Source organism: Myotis brandtii, unplaced genomic scaffold (assembly GCF_000412655.1).
Source record: "Myotis brandtii unplaced genomic scaffold, ASM41265v1 scaffold105, whole genome shotgun sequence".
In the NCBI taxonomy this organism is placed as follows: Eukaryota; Metazoa; Chordata; class Mammalia; order Chiroptera; family Vespertilionidae; genus Myotis; species Myotis brandtii.
The window spans coordinates 8,923,442-8,938,574 of NW_005353538.1; the positions used below are offsets into that span (position 1 = coordinate 8,923,442).

Sequence of the window (15,133 nt, forward strand, 5' to 3'; positions counted from 1 at the left end):
CGGGAGCCTCTCCCGCCTCCTCAGCAGCACTAAGGATGTCCAACTGCAGCTTAGGTCTGCTCCCTGCTGGTAAGTGGACATCCCCCGAGGGCTGCTGGCTGCCAGAAGGATATCTGACTGCTAGCTTGGGCCCAATCCCCCAGGGAGCGGGCCTAGGCCAGCAGGTGGACATCCTCCAAGGGGTCCCAGACTGCAAGAGGGCATAGGCCGGGCTGAGGGGAACCCCCCCCCCCAACCCGAGGGCACAAATTTTTGTGCACCGGGCCTCTAGTATATATATAAATGACTTGAGAAAGTCTCAGCCATATATAGCCCCACTAAACAATCCAGATTTTCTTTGTAAGGAATAGGTACTTAACGACTACTATCTGAACAAATCAAACTAATGATTGTGTGAGGTTAGACTCGAGAAACTGGGGTTCCCTAATTATGATGCATGAAGATGATTGTCCCAAGACCCATGGGATCTAGAAGCAGTGCCACAGAGGGTAAAGGATGGCATCAAGAAGGCTGGTCCCTCACACATATCTCAAACTGCTCAGGAATATGTCCTTTGCCAAATGGAAAATGATATCACAATCTGTCATGTAAAGAGCTCCCATTCTGACTTTGATGTTACAACACTGCATTTATGGTGCTGAGGGTGGGGGTGAGAAGTAAAGGGAATATATAAATAATTGCAGGATTTTTATGTCAAGCAACTAGAGGAGCTCAGCCTTTTTCAAGGTTCATAAATTCCCCAGGAGAAGTCATCGTCTTTATGGACATTACAACCTCACTGTAATTTTCTATAAATCTACACATAATTGTGAAAACTGTTTTCACATTTCAACCCCAATTGAGAAGTGCAAGTAAATCTGGAATGAACAACTATTTTATAATTTTCATTGAGGGAATATAAAAATATTTTAAACTTAAAATGTTAAATTCCATGACTTCATTTGCTGGTTTAATTTCTAAATGGAAACATTTACCACTTGTATTTATAGAAATCAACCTAAATCACATTAAAAACTTCCCAATTAGACAATTCCTAATTTTCAGGGTTTAAAAACATTGTTAAGCAATGAGTGAATGGGAATTTATTGAGTACCTACTATGTGCCTGGCACTGTGTGGGCTGCTTTCACAGACCCCAGTCTCATTGAATTCTCACAACTAAACCCATTTGATAGTGGAAACTGAGATGCAGAAGTTAAGTGACTTGTCTAAAGTCACTGGACATATAATGCAGGCATTGATAAATATGTGCTGAAAATGAATGGATGAGTGCATGAATATCTGCAAGGCATTGAACTGGGCATGAAAGCAGCTCACACCATCAAAAGGTAATTCTCTGAACTATAGGAACTCATGATCTGGGGGGATGTATAAAGTACATCTAAGAAACGAAAAACGAGAAAACAAGTTAGGAGATGAAAAAGAATTGAGGAGATTTTACAGTATATGTCCCTCTTTCTTTCATTTACTAGAAGATGACTAGTCTCTGAACTTTAAAAGCCATTGAGTTTCCCACAGCATGGAATTTGCAGCCAAGAAACCTAAATTAATGTCATGGTTCTTTGCACTTTGTAGCTGTCACAGAAAGTTTCTGAATTTGTTTATTTTACATGTAAAATGGGAATAAGAATACTCTCCTGCTAAGGAATTTAGTCAGATTGAATGAGTTAAGAGTGTTTGAAGCATAAGTCCAAACCTCAGGTCTCAGTAGGTACACCCCACATTATTGTTGAAATGAGTAAAACAGATCAATGAGGTAAGGATAAGAACAACAGCTGAGATTCTGCAACTGGTGATCACTAAGAAAATGAAGGTCATGTCCACCTTGCTCTAAATGTCAGAAGGCAATGATTGTGTATTCAGCTTCATTTCATGGGCCTTAGCACAGTCCTCTGCAGGTAGACACTTAATGAGCCAGCTCTCCCGGCACCAGCAGTGTCAGCATAGAGAGTGCTCTAGGAAGGGTGTGCTTTCTTCTCAAGTCCATTTGGGTGGTGAGAAAAAAAGATGCTGTGGGGGTTCCCTGATGTTTCACAGAAAACAAGGGCACAGGATCCACAAGGCAAACCTATTGATTGTTAACAAGAGTGACTATGTGGAAAAGGCACATTTGCCTACCCAGCCACTAAAGGTTACTTATGGTTTTCCACCACCAAATGGATTTTTTTCTAAGCAATTTGCATGTGAATCATAAGCCTAGATGGGAGGAATAATTGTGATGATGAAAGTGAGGTTAGGACACCCATGATGATGGACAGTGTTGACTAGGTATTCCATGCTGTATTTGGTAATGGGAGGGGCCAAGATTTTCTTCAAACATTTTTTTAAAATATACTTTATTGATTTTTTTACAGAGAGAAAGGGAGAGGGATAGAGAATTAGAAACATCAATGAGAGAGAAACATTGATCAGCTGCCTCCTGCACACTCCCTACTGGGGATGTGTCTGCAACAAAGGTACATGCCCTTGACCGGAATCGAACCCGGGACCCTTGAGTCCCCAGGCTGACACTCTATCCACTGAGCCAAACCGGTTAGGGCTTCTTCAAACATTTCATGCCTGTGTCCTCCTAGACACGTGCAACATGATACACAGAGTACGGTTTTAGTAATGTTTTCTGGAAAACTGAATGAGTGATGAATCTTCTAGATACTTACAAATCATATGGATCATAAACAGTGCCTACAGTATAAAAAGGAAAGATTTGTAAAGAAAACATCCAGCAAGCAAAATGGTGCCAGAGTGTTTCTGGGTAAATAATATCATAGAAAAGTTTAATATGTAGTTGATGATCATATTGTAAACTTTTAATGAGTGTACTGATTATGTGGATACTTAAATCTGACAATATTCGTATACTCTGCAGGAGGGAAGAGAGTAGAGGGGTTCACAGAAATATCTTGCTTTTTTAATATTTATGTTTGTATTCGAAAGTAATAATAGTAGCTATCATCTATTGAGGGTGCACTAGGTGTTATATACTCTGCTGTTATCAATCCTAACACAACTTTGTGAAGTGGTTGTAGTTAGAGATACTTAAATTGCAGAAAACAGAGGCTCGGGATCTATACATGACTTCGTCAAGGCCACTAGTCTCAGGATTTGAGTTAAAATTTTATGCCAAGTTTAAATGACAAGGAATTCCATGCTCTTCCCACTATAGCATTCTTTCTTTTACTCTATTTCTATCAAATTTGTGGGGAACAACTTTAATATTGATAAAGAAAGTTTTCACTTGGTGCATACCACATGGTTCAGGAAACTCAATGAAGGTAACCCTTATTCAACATGAGAACTTAGAAAAATAAACCCATTTTGATTTAATGTGCCCAGTACCTCTGTTTGTTTGATGTTCAGATAGACAGCTACAGAAGAATGATATCTCAAGGCTGACTTATCAGATTCATCACAGTGTCAGCCAAGGGCTTTCTGAAAATTCTTATACAGATCTCAAACAGGCAGATAAAGTTACAGACATTCCACCTGTGGTGGTTTCGGCTTGTTTTTAAACTATGTTCACATCTTAACGCACTCTGAAATTACATACCATCGAATACATCACTATTGAAAACTTGTATCTTCTTGGTTAGCATACAAGGGCATAACCCAGCAGAAATAGCTGTAAAGACTAATTTAAAATTAAAAGGTATTCTGACCTAAGAGAACTCAGAACCATTTCAAACATTTTGGTACACAGCACATTTATTTTATTTAATCCTCAGTTTCTTATGCCAGTTATTTATTAGTAAATAGATTGCAAATTAAAGCTTTGAGTGTTTTAGATTTTAGAGAGAAATCATATAATTGGTATTAGGTCAGAATTTATAACTGTCTTAGAGTTACACCATCTGTTTAGAATCTGTAAAAATTATATATTTCAAACCCCATCGTTTGGAATCAATTACTATCAATATATTTGATCCATTCGATATTAAAATACTGATTTTTAAAAAGAGCAGTCATCAATTTTCGCCTATAAAAAATAGAAACTCATTTTTAAGCATAATTATATTTCAGAACTACTAATATGAACTGCATCAACAATTATCTCCATATTTTTATCCAACACTTAAACTGTGAAAACACTTTTCCCCCTTGCTATTATACATGTTGGATTTTTCTATGCTAAACATTCATTCTGGAAAATCAAGCTCTCCTGGAATAAATAAAAGAACAGATTTCACATTCTTCATCTCTATAAATTGCTTCTTAAGGAATTCCCAGTCTAGTAGAGCTTAAGGCCAATCATTTAATTTAGAATGCCAAATTTCACATTATGATCTTGAGTATAGAAACACTGCCCTTAAATTTAAAGGTACATGTTTTATAGCCCATCACAGAATAATTTCAGTTAAACTTCAGTGGTCAATATAATGATTCAAAGGTTAACTGCATAGCTTTTAGAATACCCATATGATTTTTTTACTAATTACATGCAAATCTGTGGTAATATCAGCATTGGCAGAGTAAGTAGATGAAACTTGAACTTGACAAAAAAATTTTAAAACTTTTGAGCAGTTTTGAGGTTGAAGGCATGCAGTTGAAATTATTGGTAAAAAATTGGGTTTTGGAACTAGAGTTATCTACAGATTTCAATTATCCATAGTACTTTTTCTCCATTACCACCTAGAAAACTTAAAGTTGAATATATTAACTTGTAATATTATCTTCAGTCAGAAATTCTTATAGACAAGTTAGAGCTTATCTATTTCTTGTGAATTTTTTAAAAAGTAGATCTTATGCGATGAATTTCTGGCTTCAATACTTGACAGAGTTATCTGTGTCTTTTCTCTCCCTCTTCTCCCCAAACCTTTACTGTTCTCTTTCTTCCCATTTTCAACTCTCTAGTTAAAGAGACCTAAAAATTCACTGTCACCTAAAAAAACAATAGAAGCAAAGCATAACATTTAATTTTGAACATTAACTCTTTCTACCTCATTCATAAGTTCTTCAACCAGTTTTGGTGTTTTATTGTAGAATTTACAAAGCTCTGTGTTTGACCCTTTGACAATGAAGGGTCATTTTAGAATCTTGCTCATTGGTATCAAGAAAAATGCCACTTTTGATCAGTCTGGGCAAATCTGAAGAATGGATATTTAATAGATATTCATAAATGATGTTTGCTTCTGCACAACATCATTAACAGTTATTCTGATAACAAGTAACCTTTCATGGATCCTATAAAGTTCACATTCTATTTGATACCTAATGATACCACTAGGTATCTAGTTTTTCTGTTTTCACTCTTTACTCACTTCTCCCTTTCTTTCTTTTTTTCTAAAAATATATTTTATTGATTTTTTTACAGAGAGGAAGAGAAAGGGATAGAGAGTTAGAAACATCGATGAGAGAGAAACATCAATCTGCTGCCTCCTGCACACCCCTTACTGGGGATGTGCCCGCAACCAAGGTACATGCCCTTGACCGGAATCGAACCTGGGACCTTTCAGTCCGTAGGCGGATGCTCTATCCACTGAGCCTAACTGGTTAGGGCAACTTCTCCCTTTCTTATACATCAGGATACAAACCACAAATTTGTATTTTTAAGTTCCAGAAGCCGAAACTAGCAGCTGAAATATTAAAGCTGACTTCCTTTGCTGTGACACATGCAGGTGGTTCAGCATCAGTGGAACGATAAACAATTAAATCAGCACATTTATACAAGTGCAGAGGCTGTGGTGACTTGCCAGTGTTAAATGAAACGGTACAGATCTGCCTCAGGACCATTTTAAACAAGTGATTAAGAAATGGAATCTAAGCCAACTGGGGAGAGAAATGTTTACTCTGTCAGAAAAAAAAATAGTAGAATGTCACCTTGAATGCTCTTACGAAGTTATTTCAGCAACCAAAGGCATTTTTTAAAAAAATCCTCACCCCAGTATATGTTTATTGATTTTAGAGAGATAGGAAGGGAGAGGGGGAGAAAAAAAGAGAGGAAAAGAGAGAGAGAGAGAGAGAGAGAGAGAGAGAGAGAGAGAGAAAGAGAGAACCATCAGTTGCCTCCTGAATGCATCCTGACTGGGGATGGAACCCACAATCTAGATATGTGTCCTGACCAAAAATCGAACTGGCAACCTTTTTGGTGTATGGGATGACACTCCAATTAACTGAACCACCAGGCTGGGGCAAAGGCATTCTTCATAAATCTGTAATCCTTAGTATATTAGGTAGGTTTCTGTAAACGTTAGACATATACTAATGCTGGATTATTAATATCATCAATATCACAAACAGTAATTGAACATCTGAAATGTATCAGAGCCTGTGCCAAGTGCTGGAGACATGGGATGAACAACTTCCAAAGCCGTGGCTCTCCACCATGGCTTCCTGTAATGACCAACCTCAACTCCTAGGAGCCACCAAATAACATCAGCACTCCACCCCGTGCCACCTTCAGAGATTCTGAGTTAGTGCGTCTGAGATGGGACTAGGCATTTGTCGTTTTTTTAAAGATCCTCAGGTGATTCAATGTTAAGCTAGAGTTGATGCCCTTAAGTCATAAGATTGCATGTTCCCTTTAAAGTACAATAACATTGCAGTAGTAGGACATATAAGGGCTGTGGTTCCCCAAGTACTCTAAACTTTTTTTGGGGCGGGGAGGGGATGGGGCCCACAGGGAGAGGACAAAGGACAAGAAAGGCCTTACCAAGGAAGTGATGCAAACTTATTTCAGAATTCCAAGCACCTGTTGCTAGCTGACATTTCTTAAACAAGTACTAGGTGCCAGGTCCTCTTACTGGCACCGCTAAGGATTCCTGGAATTGGTGTTATCATATATACATTGCCAACGAGAAGACGAAGGCTCAGGAAGGTTCAATGACTTGCTGAAAAATCACAAAACTTGCAAGTGGCAGGGTTAGGATGTAAATGCAGACACCCTGCCTCAAACTTAAAATAATTTCTGGGTGAAAAGTAGTGAGTTTAGGTGACTTAATATTTCCCAAAAAATAGGTGCCAGAGGGGCTGCCCCTTGAATAGCTGTAGTAATTAAGATACTTAATGATAGAGTCATATTTTATCATTTCTTTGTCCAATACCATTTAAAATTGTTTTTCTTGGGTCTTCAAAACATTATGAATATTTTATTTTCCTTTAAGTTTACCTAGTAAAGATTGAAAGACAGCGACACCTTACAGAAAAGCAGCTTTTCCTTTGAGTGTAATCCAGTCTGAGGCTTGGGGAGAATCAGTGTGAGAGTTACAGTTACGTGCATATGGAACAGCTCCACCAGTTAGGGCCACCAGTGACTCTCCTGTGCCACCTAAAGTATTCATTGGTCAAAACTCAATGAGTAGATTTCAATTCTACTCATTCAATGTCTATTTTACAAAATTTTTATGAGGACCTACCATGTACTTGGGTGTGTCAGAGTATCACCTAAGTCGTAAGCAGCAGATGCAGGCAGGAGTTAACTAATTAGTTGTTTCAGTCCAAATGGTCTATTAGGTTGTACTTACCAACAGAAACTATCTTCTAAGCATCCCAGGTTCAGTTCTTAAAAGTACCCCTGATACTATAAAGTATAGGAAACAAGCTACTAGTATATTTTACCTAAATGCCTTCACATCTATGAAGCAAGAGAATCTTCTAAAACTTTTATAGAAAACTTTAATGATAACAAATCTTATCAAATAAAGCAAAGTTATAACAGATTATAAATTATACTTTATTCAAAAAGAGGACATCACAAGTTATTTCTCCATTAATTTGAGTTAAACATTCAAATGAACTTTTTCATCCTAAGATCATATCACTCAGATATAGGACTAGGATATTTATTTTTGAAGAGTTTAAGTATTATGGTTTTAACTCATGTTTTCTCTGCCTGGATGTTCCTCTCTTCTCCCCTATTATACTTTCCTGAATATCCCCATTGAATAAACTATCCCAGACTTCTTTGCTTCTCTTAAGTATCATTGTTTTAACTCATGTTTTCTCCGCCTGGATGTTCCTCTCTTTTCCCCTCATTATACTTTCCTGAATCTCCCCATTGAATAAACTATCCCAGACTTCTTTGCTTCTACTTGGGGATGTTTACATCCTACGAACCACCTAGGACACCAAGTACATGGTAGGTCCTCATAAAAATTTTGTAAAATAGACATTGAATGAGTAGAATTGAAATCTACTCATTGAGTTTTGACCATTGCTTTACCAGGAGCCTCTCCGCCAACCCTGAGTCCTGGGCTAAATTAATATTCATCAGAGAGGCACTGGCTCTGCCACTGGAGGCAAGAGGTCATAATCCTCACTTCCTCGCCATTGCTAACTAGCCACAGGCTCTGATGAATTATTGACTTCTCCTGACTTTGGTTACCTTCAGTGTTTATAGTGGGGCTAATAATGCCTTACTTGCCTAGAATCACAAAGCTCATCTGAATAATTTTATAGGGTCTGTTCTAACTTCAAACTACGGCAAATCTTTGACTAAATCATACCTTTCTTAGTCCCTTACAAGCAACACAGTTTGGAAAAAACACAGAACTTCATATCAAGGTGCTGTGAAAAAGATACGTGACAATGGACTGACAATAACCACCTGATTTAAGTGAGTTATAATGTTGCATTGCTCATCCTTAGTTATTAGTACAGTTAATACTCCTGTCTACTTATGAAGAACTTCTAATGCTCGGTTTCTTACCTTTTGACTTCCTGTCGCGGTATGACCGGCCTCGATGATGAGGGGTGTCCAAATATAGATTCTCAAGATCTTCTTGCCAGGACTCAGGACTGAAGTGCTTGAGCAGATCTTCCACCGTATCAAATTGTGCAATTGTTTTATCCAGAGCATCCGCAGTGAGAGTGGTGTCAGTTACTGATGGAGAGCGATAGGAGACCCCCTAAGAGTGACATACAGCTCAGTGTACTCGGAAAAAGTCCATTGCTGTGAAATACAATAGTCATACAACTACACGGAAGGAAGATAAACAAGTCTGGAATTATAAGACATCATGTGTGTAAATATCATGCTACAGTACTATTTTTAAACAAGCACAAATAATTGGTAAATGATAACCATTCACTTGTTTTTTTGCAAATCCAAACCAGGAAGATTACAAAACTTGCACTTCATCTGAATTTTAATCATTAAACAAGAATGGGCTAGATGGAAATATTAAAATTAAGTCATCCAATTTCTTGGTTCAATGTCCCACATGCATAGCCATATCAACAACTAATGGTGAGCAATTACATTTTGAATTCCTCCCACGCAAGTTTTGCATATCTGTCCCCTTCTCCCAGGCTTCGCCTCTGTGTCCCCTCTTTACAAGTCACCTAGCATTGCAGGTGTTGTGTGAGCAGAGTTTGAATCTACTCTGGAGACATCTTGACAAAATTTGGCACTTTAATCGGCTTATTTACTGTCAACAAGGATAATTAACCAGGAAACTGGCTCTCTTGACTTCAGAGTGGAAGATGCACGTGGGAAGCAAATGTATTTTTTTAAGTGCTGCAGCTTGCTAGTGATCCTCGGTGCCATTAAAATATTGTCAGGAATACTTTTTTAAATGGTAATGCACATCATTGAGAGTCTGGAAGGGATTATGTATTTTTCCCTGAAACATATCTCCCCATAAGTTTCCAAGCACTTACTTCACTAACCCTTCACTAATCTAGAGGTAAATGAGCCATGATTCAAACATCTCTGTAGAAATTCATGACCCATTAACAAGGAAATAGAGAGCGTGTGGTCTCAAATGGTTTCTAAATGTCTTTAAAGAAACTGCCAAACAAATAAGATCCCCCCCAAGGGCAAATATCTTCTATCACTACAAGAAAATGGATATTAATGAAAACTTGTGTTCCTGAAACTTAACTGCAGTATCCTATTGAGAATTAATATGCACCATAGAGTCAGAGACAGTAAAGTCCACATTTATAGTCTCACTCTCAGGTAATGTTTTCTCTTTTTAATCAATCAAGGGCCAAAGGTCTGTAAGCGATTCAATGATTACTTGCTATGACAGGAATAGTTGCTCTTTAGCGAAACTAAGTGTGTAAAAGCATTAACCTACCACTGGTGCATATGAGCAGTTTTCAAATATGCTCTGTAGGGGAAAGTGAGTGTGTGTTCTTGGCTGGGAAACATGCGATAGATGGGTGAAGGTGTCAGGCTAGCTCCTTACACTAGGGGTGTGTGTGTGTGTGTGTGTGTCTATGCTGAACCCTGACTGAAGTACCTCATTTTTGTCTTTCACATTCCTCTTGGCATCATTACTAGAGGTGGATAATACTTTGATTCAGTCCCAAAATTCCAAATTCCCATTCAAATTGTATTGTCTGGAGAATCTACTGTCTACCTGGCTCATAGTCACCGGATGATTTACAATTAGTCTTGTATCACAATAATGTGGGTCTAAATCCAGAAAACCAAAATAAGCTGGCCAGTGTTAGGTGCCTGGGCAGCATATAAAAGCTTTGAAATTCAAATGCTTCCTGGGCTTTTAAAATAAAAGCAGGGATTTCCATCAAGTCATTTCCACCCAAACAAAAGCTTCTTACAATGGCTCTGGGGAACTCCTGCAAGGTGCTCCTGGGCTTGCTCTTGACTGTGCCTGGGAAGTGGAGTGTACCCAGATAGCTCATCAAGAAAAAGCTGTGTGTGTGTGTGTGTGTGTGTGTGTGTGGTTGTGTGTGTGGGTGTGTTGGGGGGGGGGAGGGGTCTCAGTCCCAGGAGGAGAAGGGAATGAATAATTTCTTTTAACGTTAGTCTGAAGAGCAAACCCCACCCACAGATAAAATGTGACACCACCCTTATGTGTGAGCTTTAGTGCCTTTTTCAAGTGTTGTCTCGGGACAATGGACAGAAACATGGATGATGGTAAAGAAAATGTTTATGAATGACTACATGACCTAAGAAACCCATGAGAACATTTTTGTTAGGTAATTATTTAAAACCTATTTTTGAGAGAAATAACTATTTGGATGTGCCTCCTTCAACTGCACATTTTGATCTCATTCAGCTTTTGTTATATGTTTACAAAAGCAAATTCTAAACCTAACTGAATTACCTTAAAATGATAATTTGTAAAAAAATGCTCTGAGAATTGTTAATCACTTTTGTTAACCACTTTCACCAAAAACAAAGTATGGTTTGTACAGAAGTTACTGGAAGGTTCAGAGGCCCTGCTTGTAATCCAGAAGTTCTTGAAAACCAGAATGCTGGAGGAAGAAGCTACGTCTATTTGGTCTTCCTAGAGGACTAATCAGAACCTGGATTTGGACCCAACCTGAAGACTTCGCGGTCGATGTGGACTCAGGGCTGAGGTTCCACAGATATTCCGAATGGACGGCGTGATCTCTCTCGTTAAGAGGACTGGGATTATCCCGAGTTAGTATTGGGTCCTTTAATGAGAAGCTGGAGGATGTCTTGACAGAACAGCATGCTAGGTCTTGGTTGCAAAGCCGCCTCTGGAATCTACTTTGAACTGTCAGTCTCAGGCTGCTAGCTGTCCAAGCCTCCTGCCTAGCCCCCAGCTCTGCAGTCTTACCTGCCTTATTTTCATCTTCACCTGCCTGACAATGATTGCTTACTTAGCTGGGTTCAGAGCATGCATTTTGGGCTGTCAAAGCCAAACAAATAAAACACTCTAATATCACTCTCAAAGACCTCACTGATCTCTGGCTCCGTTGTTCTAGTCCAGCAGCCATGACAGGCGAATCAAATCCTCCCAGAATCCAGAGCTGAGGAAATCCTGCCATCTGAGGCAATTTTAGAAATTTTCCCAAAGAGAAAAAGATAGCATATCACTTTGGGGAGAGGGAGATCAACTCCAGTGACTCAGCCACACCGACCCACTTTAGAACCATGAACAAGCTTTCTCCAATCTCCTGACCTTTCAGGGAGCAGTTGCATTTGTTATCTTGTATTTTATTGCTACATAAGTGCTACCCATAGACTTGGTGAAAACAAGGTCTGTTCTTTCTGTGCAAAGTAGATAAGAAGACAGAATACTGAGAAATGACTAAATTTGGAGAAAAAAATTGGGGCATGAACCATTTTACGGTTCTAGTATGAGTGATGTTTTATTTCCAAGTCAAATAGAGCACATGCCTGGTTTGCACTGAAGTTATCTCACTGTAAACATTGGAATTTTTTCACGTCTGAAAAGATCTTTGACAATGCAAAGGTTAAGAGCTTCCCCAGAATAGTCAAAAAACGATTTCAAAATTCCCCACTGGAGCGTGGGCCGTGGACCAGTTTGATATGTTTGATGTATCTGCACAGTCCTTTGGTTGGAATGTTCTGCTTTGAAACTGATAAATACTTAAGCCATTGTCCATACCGTGCTCCCATAATGAGCACTGGCATTTCCTGAAAACTGTCTGAGAGAGGGGGGAAAGGGTATCTGGCAGCGCCACTATAACCTACATGAAAGAGAAGAGCACATCATGCTTGAGATCTGGCTTGTGGTCAAGTCATAGGCCCTTAAGACCGCTGACGTCGCTCCGGGTTGACCTTAGCTACTCCATCAGTTTTTTTCACTGGCAACAGGAAAATAAATTACTTACTGAGATAGAGCTTGTGACCGACTCCCAGTTGGTCTCCGAGGCTTCTGCGGGTTGGAAATCTTCCTAGAAGGCAAAGAAACATCCGTGTGAGTCAATCATTCTTCTGTTCAATTCATTACATGCACGGTTTCAACAGCTCAGCCAACTGAATCTTCTCCCAACTCAGTGACAACAGGAGCAGGGGCTGCATCCCCACTGAACAGGTCACCATTTGTCTCGAGCACCTCTCCTCAAGGCATGAACAACTGCAGTCACATTCACTTATAGGCACTGCTGAGATGGGAAATGTGCTGACAGGAGTTCAGATTTTAACTCAGTCATCTACTGCCTGTGACCCCAGGTAATCTACTTAACCTCTCCAATCCTTCTCTTCCTCATCTGTAAAAGGCTGGTATGTGGTCCTTAAATTACAGGGTTGTTTTGAGAATTGACTCTATTGATTATTATGTAGTTATAACTGACACTTAATAAAGCACTCAAAGAGCAATACTAATTATTATCAGTATTAATATTTATTTGGTTCTATCATATTCAGTCCTACTGATGAGCTACTCTATAATATCAGTGATCTTTTCAAAGATCGGTTAACTGTTTCTATCAATTCCTGACTCTATCAAGAAATTCCAGGATGAATAGAGAGGGAAGAAAATAACTGTGGGAGTGACAAAGTAGTAACCACTCAAGGAAAGAAGGTAAAGGGCTTGAGAAAATTATTTATCTCAAGAAGCCATAAAGGATATGTGATAGCAATGGACCTACGAGAAAGAAACTTGTCTTTTAAGGCAAACTTCTCTCCACTTTGTGACTTTCATTTTAATTACTCTAGCACCAGCAAGTTGAAAAACAAAAAAAAACAAATGGGAAGGAAAGCTGATTCTACCATTTTTACATGACACATATGATTTCTTGATCCTGCCAACATAAGTCACCTTGGTTCATTTTCTCCAGCCTGACCAGGGAGTAGGAGGTATTTTAAGATACTCCTGAGAACAATTCAGCCGCTCAAATATGTCAATTTATTTGCCCAAATATATGTACTGAATGAGAGCTAAGTATCCGGAGTACTAAACTTCATTAACATTTTGTGGAGCTGAAGTACATTTGTTAATTACTCATGATGAGACTAATTTATATATAAATGTCTGTGAGGAAGAAAATTTTAGATGTTTACCAAGAGGGCACTGAGTCAAATATGGGGTTGAAGGAATGCACATCTATTAAAAACTGGCTAGCGGTCATTATTCTAATCTCAGTTGCATGGAAAATGAGAAAGAAAGAGAAAATGTGGTCTCTGCATTCTGCAAGACAGATTGCACATGAAAAGGACACCAATTCCCACAGTAGAAGAATGTGCAAACAAATGAAGTTCAGAATTTATTAGTCTTCTTAAGCAGGTGAGCAGGTGAACCTGGGTAAGAGAGCTAATGACTTCTCCATGTCTTGAAGAGCCTGTTGGTAGGAGGATATATGCTGGATAAGACAGACATGAGCAATCTTCAGATAATAGAATTTTCATTTTCATTCATTGATTCAATATTTGTTAGTCACCTACTATGTGATTCTACCCTAAGCTAGGGTAGAATCACAAAGAAGCAAGAAACTATCCCTATCTTCAAGGAGTTAAAAATGCAAACTCATAAATAAACAGGTGGAAAAAAAAATAAACAGGTGAAATAAGGGTCCTCTGAAACCAGACTAATCAGAATAACAATGGAAGATAATAAAAAATTCCACCTGGGAAGGAAAGTAGGCTTAGAAGGTGACTTTTGAGCAGAGTTTTATAGGCTCAGATAAGTAGATAAGTAGATGGCTACTTGCAAGAAAGGTACGGTACAAAACTCAGTAAAAAAAAAAAAAAAGAGCGATATATAGACAATATGAAGACAATATACATAAAAAGAAGCAAGTTACTGAGGAAAGTTAATGAGTCATGTTGGACACAGTGTATTTGAGGTGCCTATGCAATATCCAGGTAGAGATGTTTAGGAGGCCATTTGCTATATGAGAATGGACCTCATGATAGGCTTACACTTGAGATGTAGATTTTGTAATTACAATCACAACTAGAGGTCCGGTGCACGAAATTCATGCGGGGGGGGGGGAGGGGGAGCCCTCAGCCCAGCCTGCAATGATGCCAGCGACCCACGTCCTGGTCTCTGGCCAGAGGCCCCTCCCTCCACGCGACCGGGGCATGGGACGCTGGGCCCTCAGCCTCTCCTTTCCGCATGGCCAGGGCGCAGGACACTGGGTTTGTGTTGCCAGGGTGACGCTACCAATGCCCCGCCCTCCCCCCTATGGGTGCTGCCATCTTTGTTGTGGAGTGAAGGTTAATTTGCATATTACTCTATCATTAGATAGGATAATGGCAATTAAAGCATGTGTAAAAATCAGAGAGAGACAGTCTTAAAAATCTTGTAACTGGAAGGAATTTTAGAATTCTCTAGTACAGTATCTTCACTTTAATGATTAGAAAACCAATTCTCAGAGAGCTAAATGGTGTGCTCTATATCACGTAGCCATCTCTTGTGGAGCTAGGACCATCAGAGCTCATTTCTCAGTACACAACTGTGTGGTCACGTCTCACATCATCACAGCTGGCTTGGATGAAACAGTGTCTAAAG

At 39.1% G+C, this 15,133-nt stretch overlaps 1 protein-coding gene across 2 annotated transcripts in view; it reads right to left on the reverse strand.

Annotated features, from left to right (window-relative positions):
* PDGFD (platelet derived growth factor D) overlaps positions 1-15,133 on the reverse strand; it is a 246,891-nt gene that overhangs the window by 19,350 nt on the left and 212,408 nt on the right. For both annotated transcript variants that reach the window (XM_005856869.2, XM_005856870.2), the window contains exons 4-5: positions 12,513-12,575; positions 8,641-8,839 (exon numbers count right to left, since the gene is read on the reverse strand). In XM_005856869.2, coding sequence (XP_005856931.1) covers positions 8,641-8,839; positions 12,513-12,575 — 262 coding nt within the window. The remainder of the gene's footprint in view (positions 1-8,640; positions 8,840-12,512; positions 12,576-15,133) is intronic.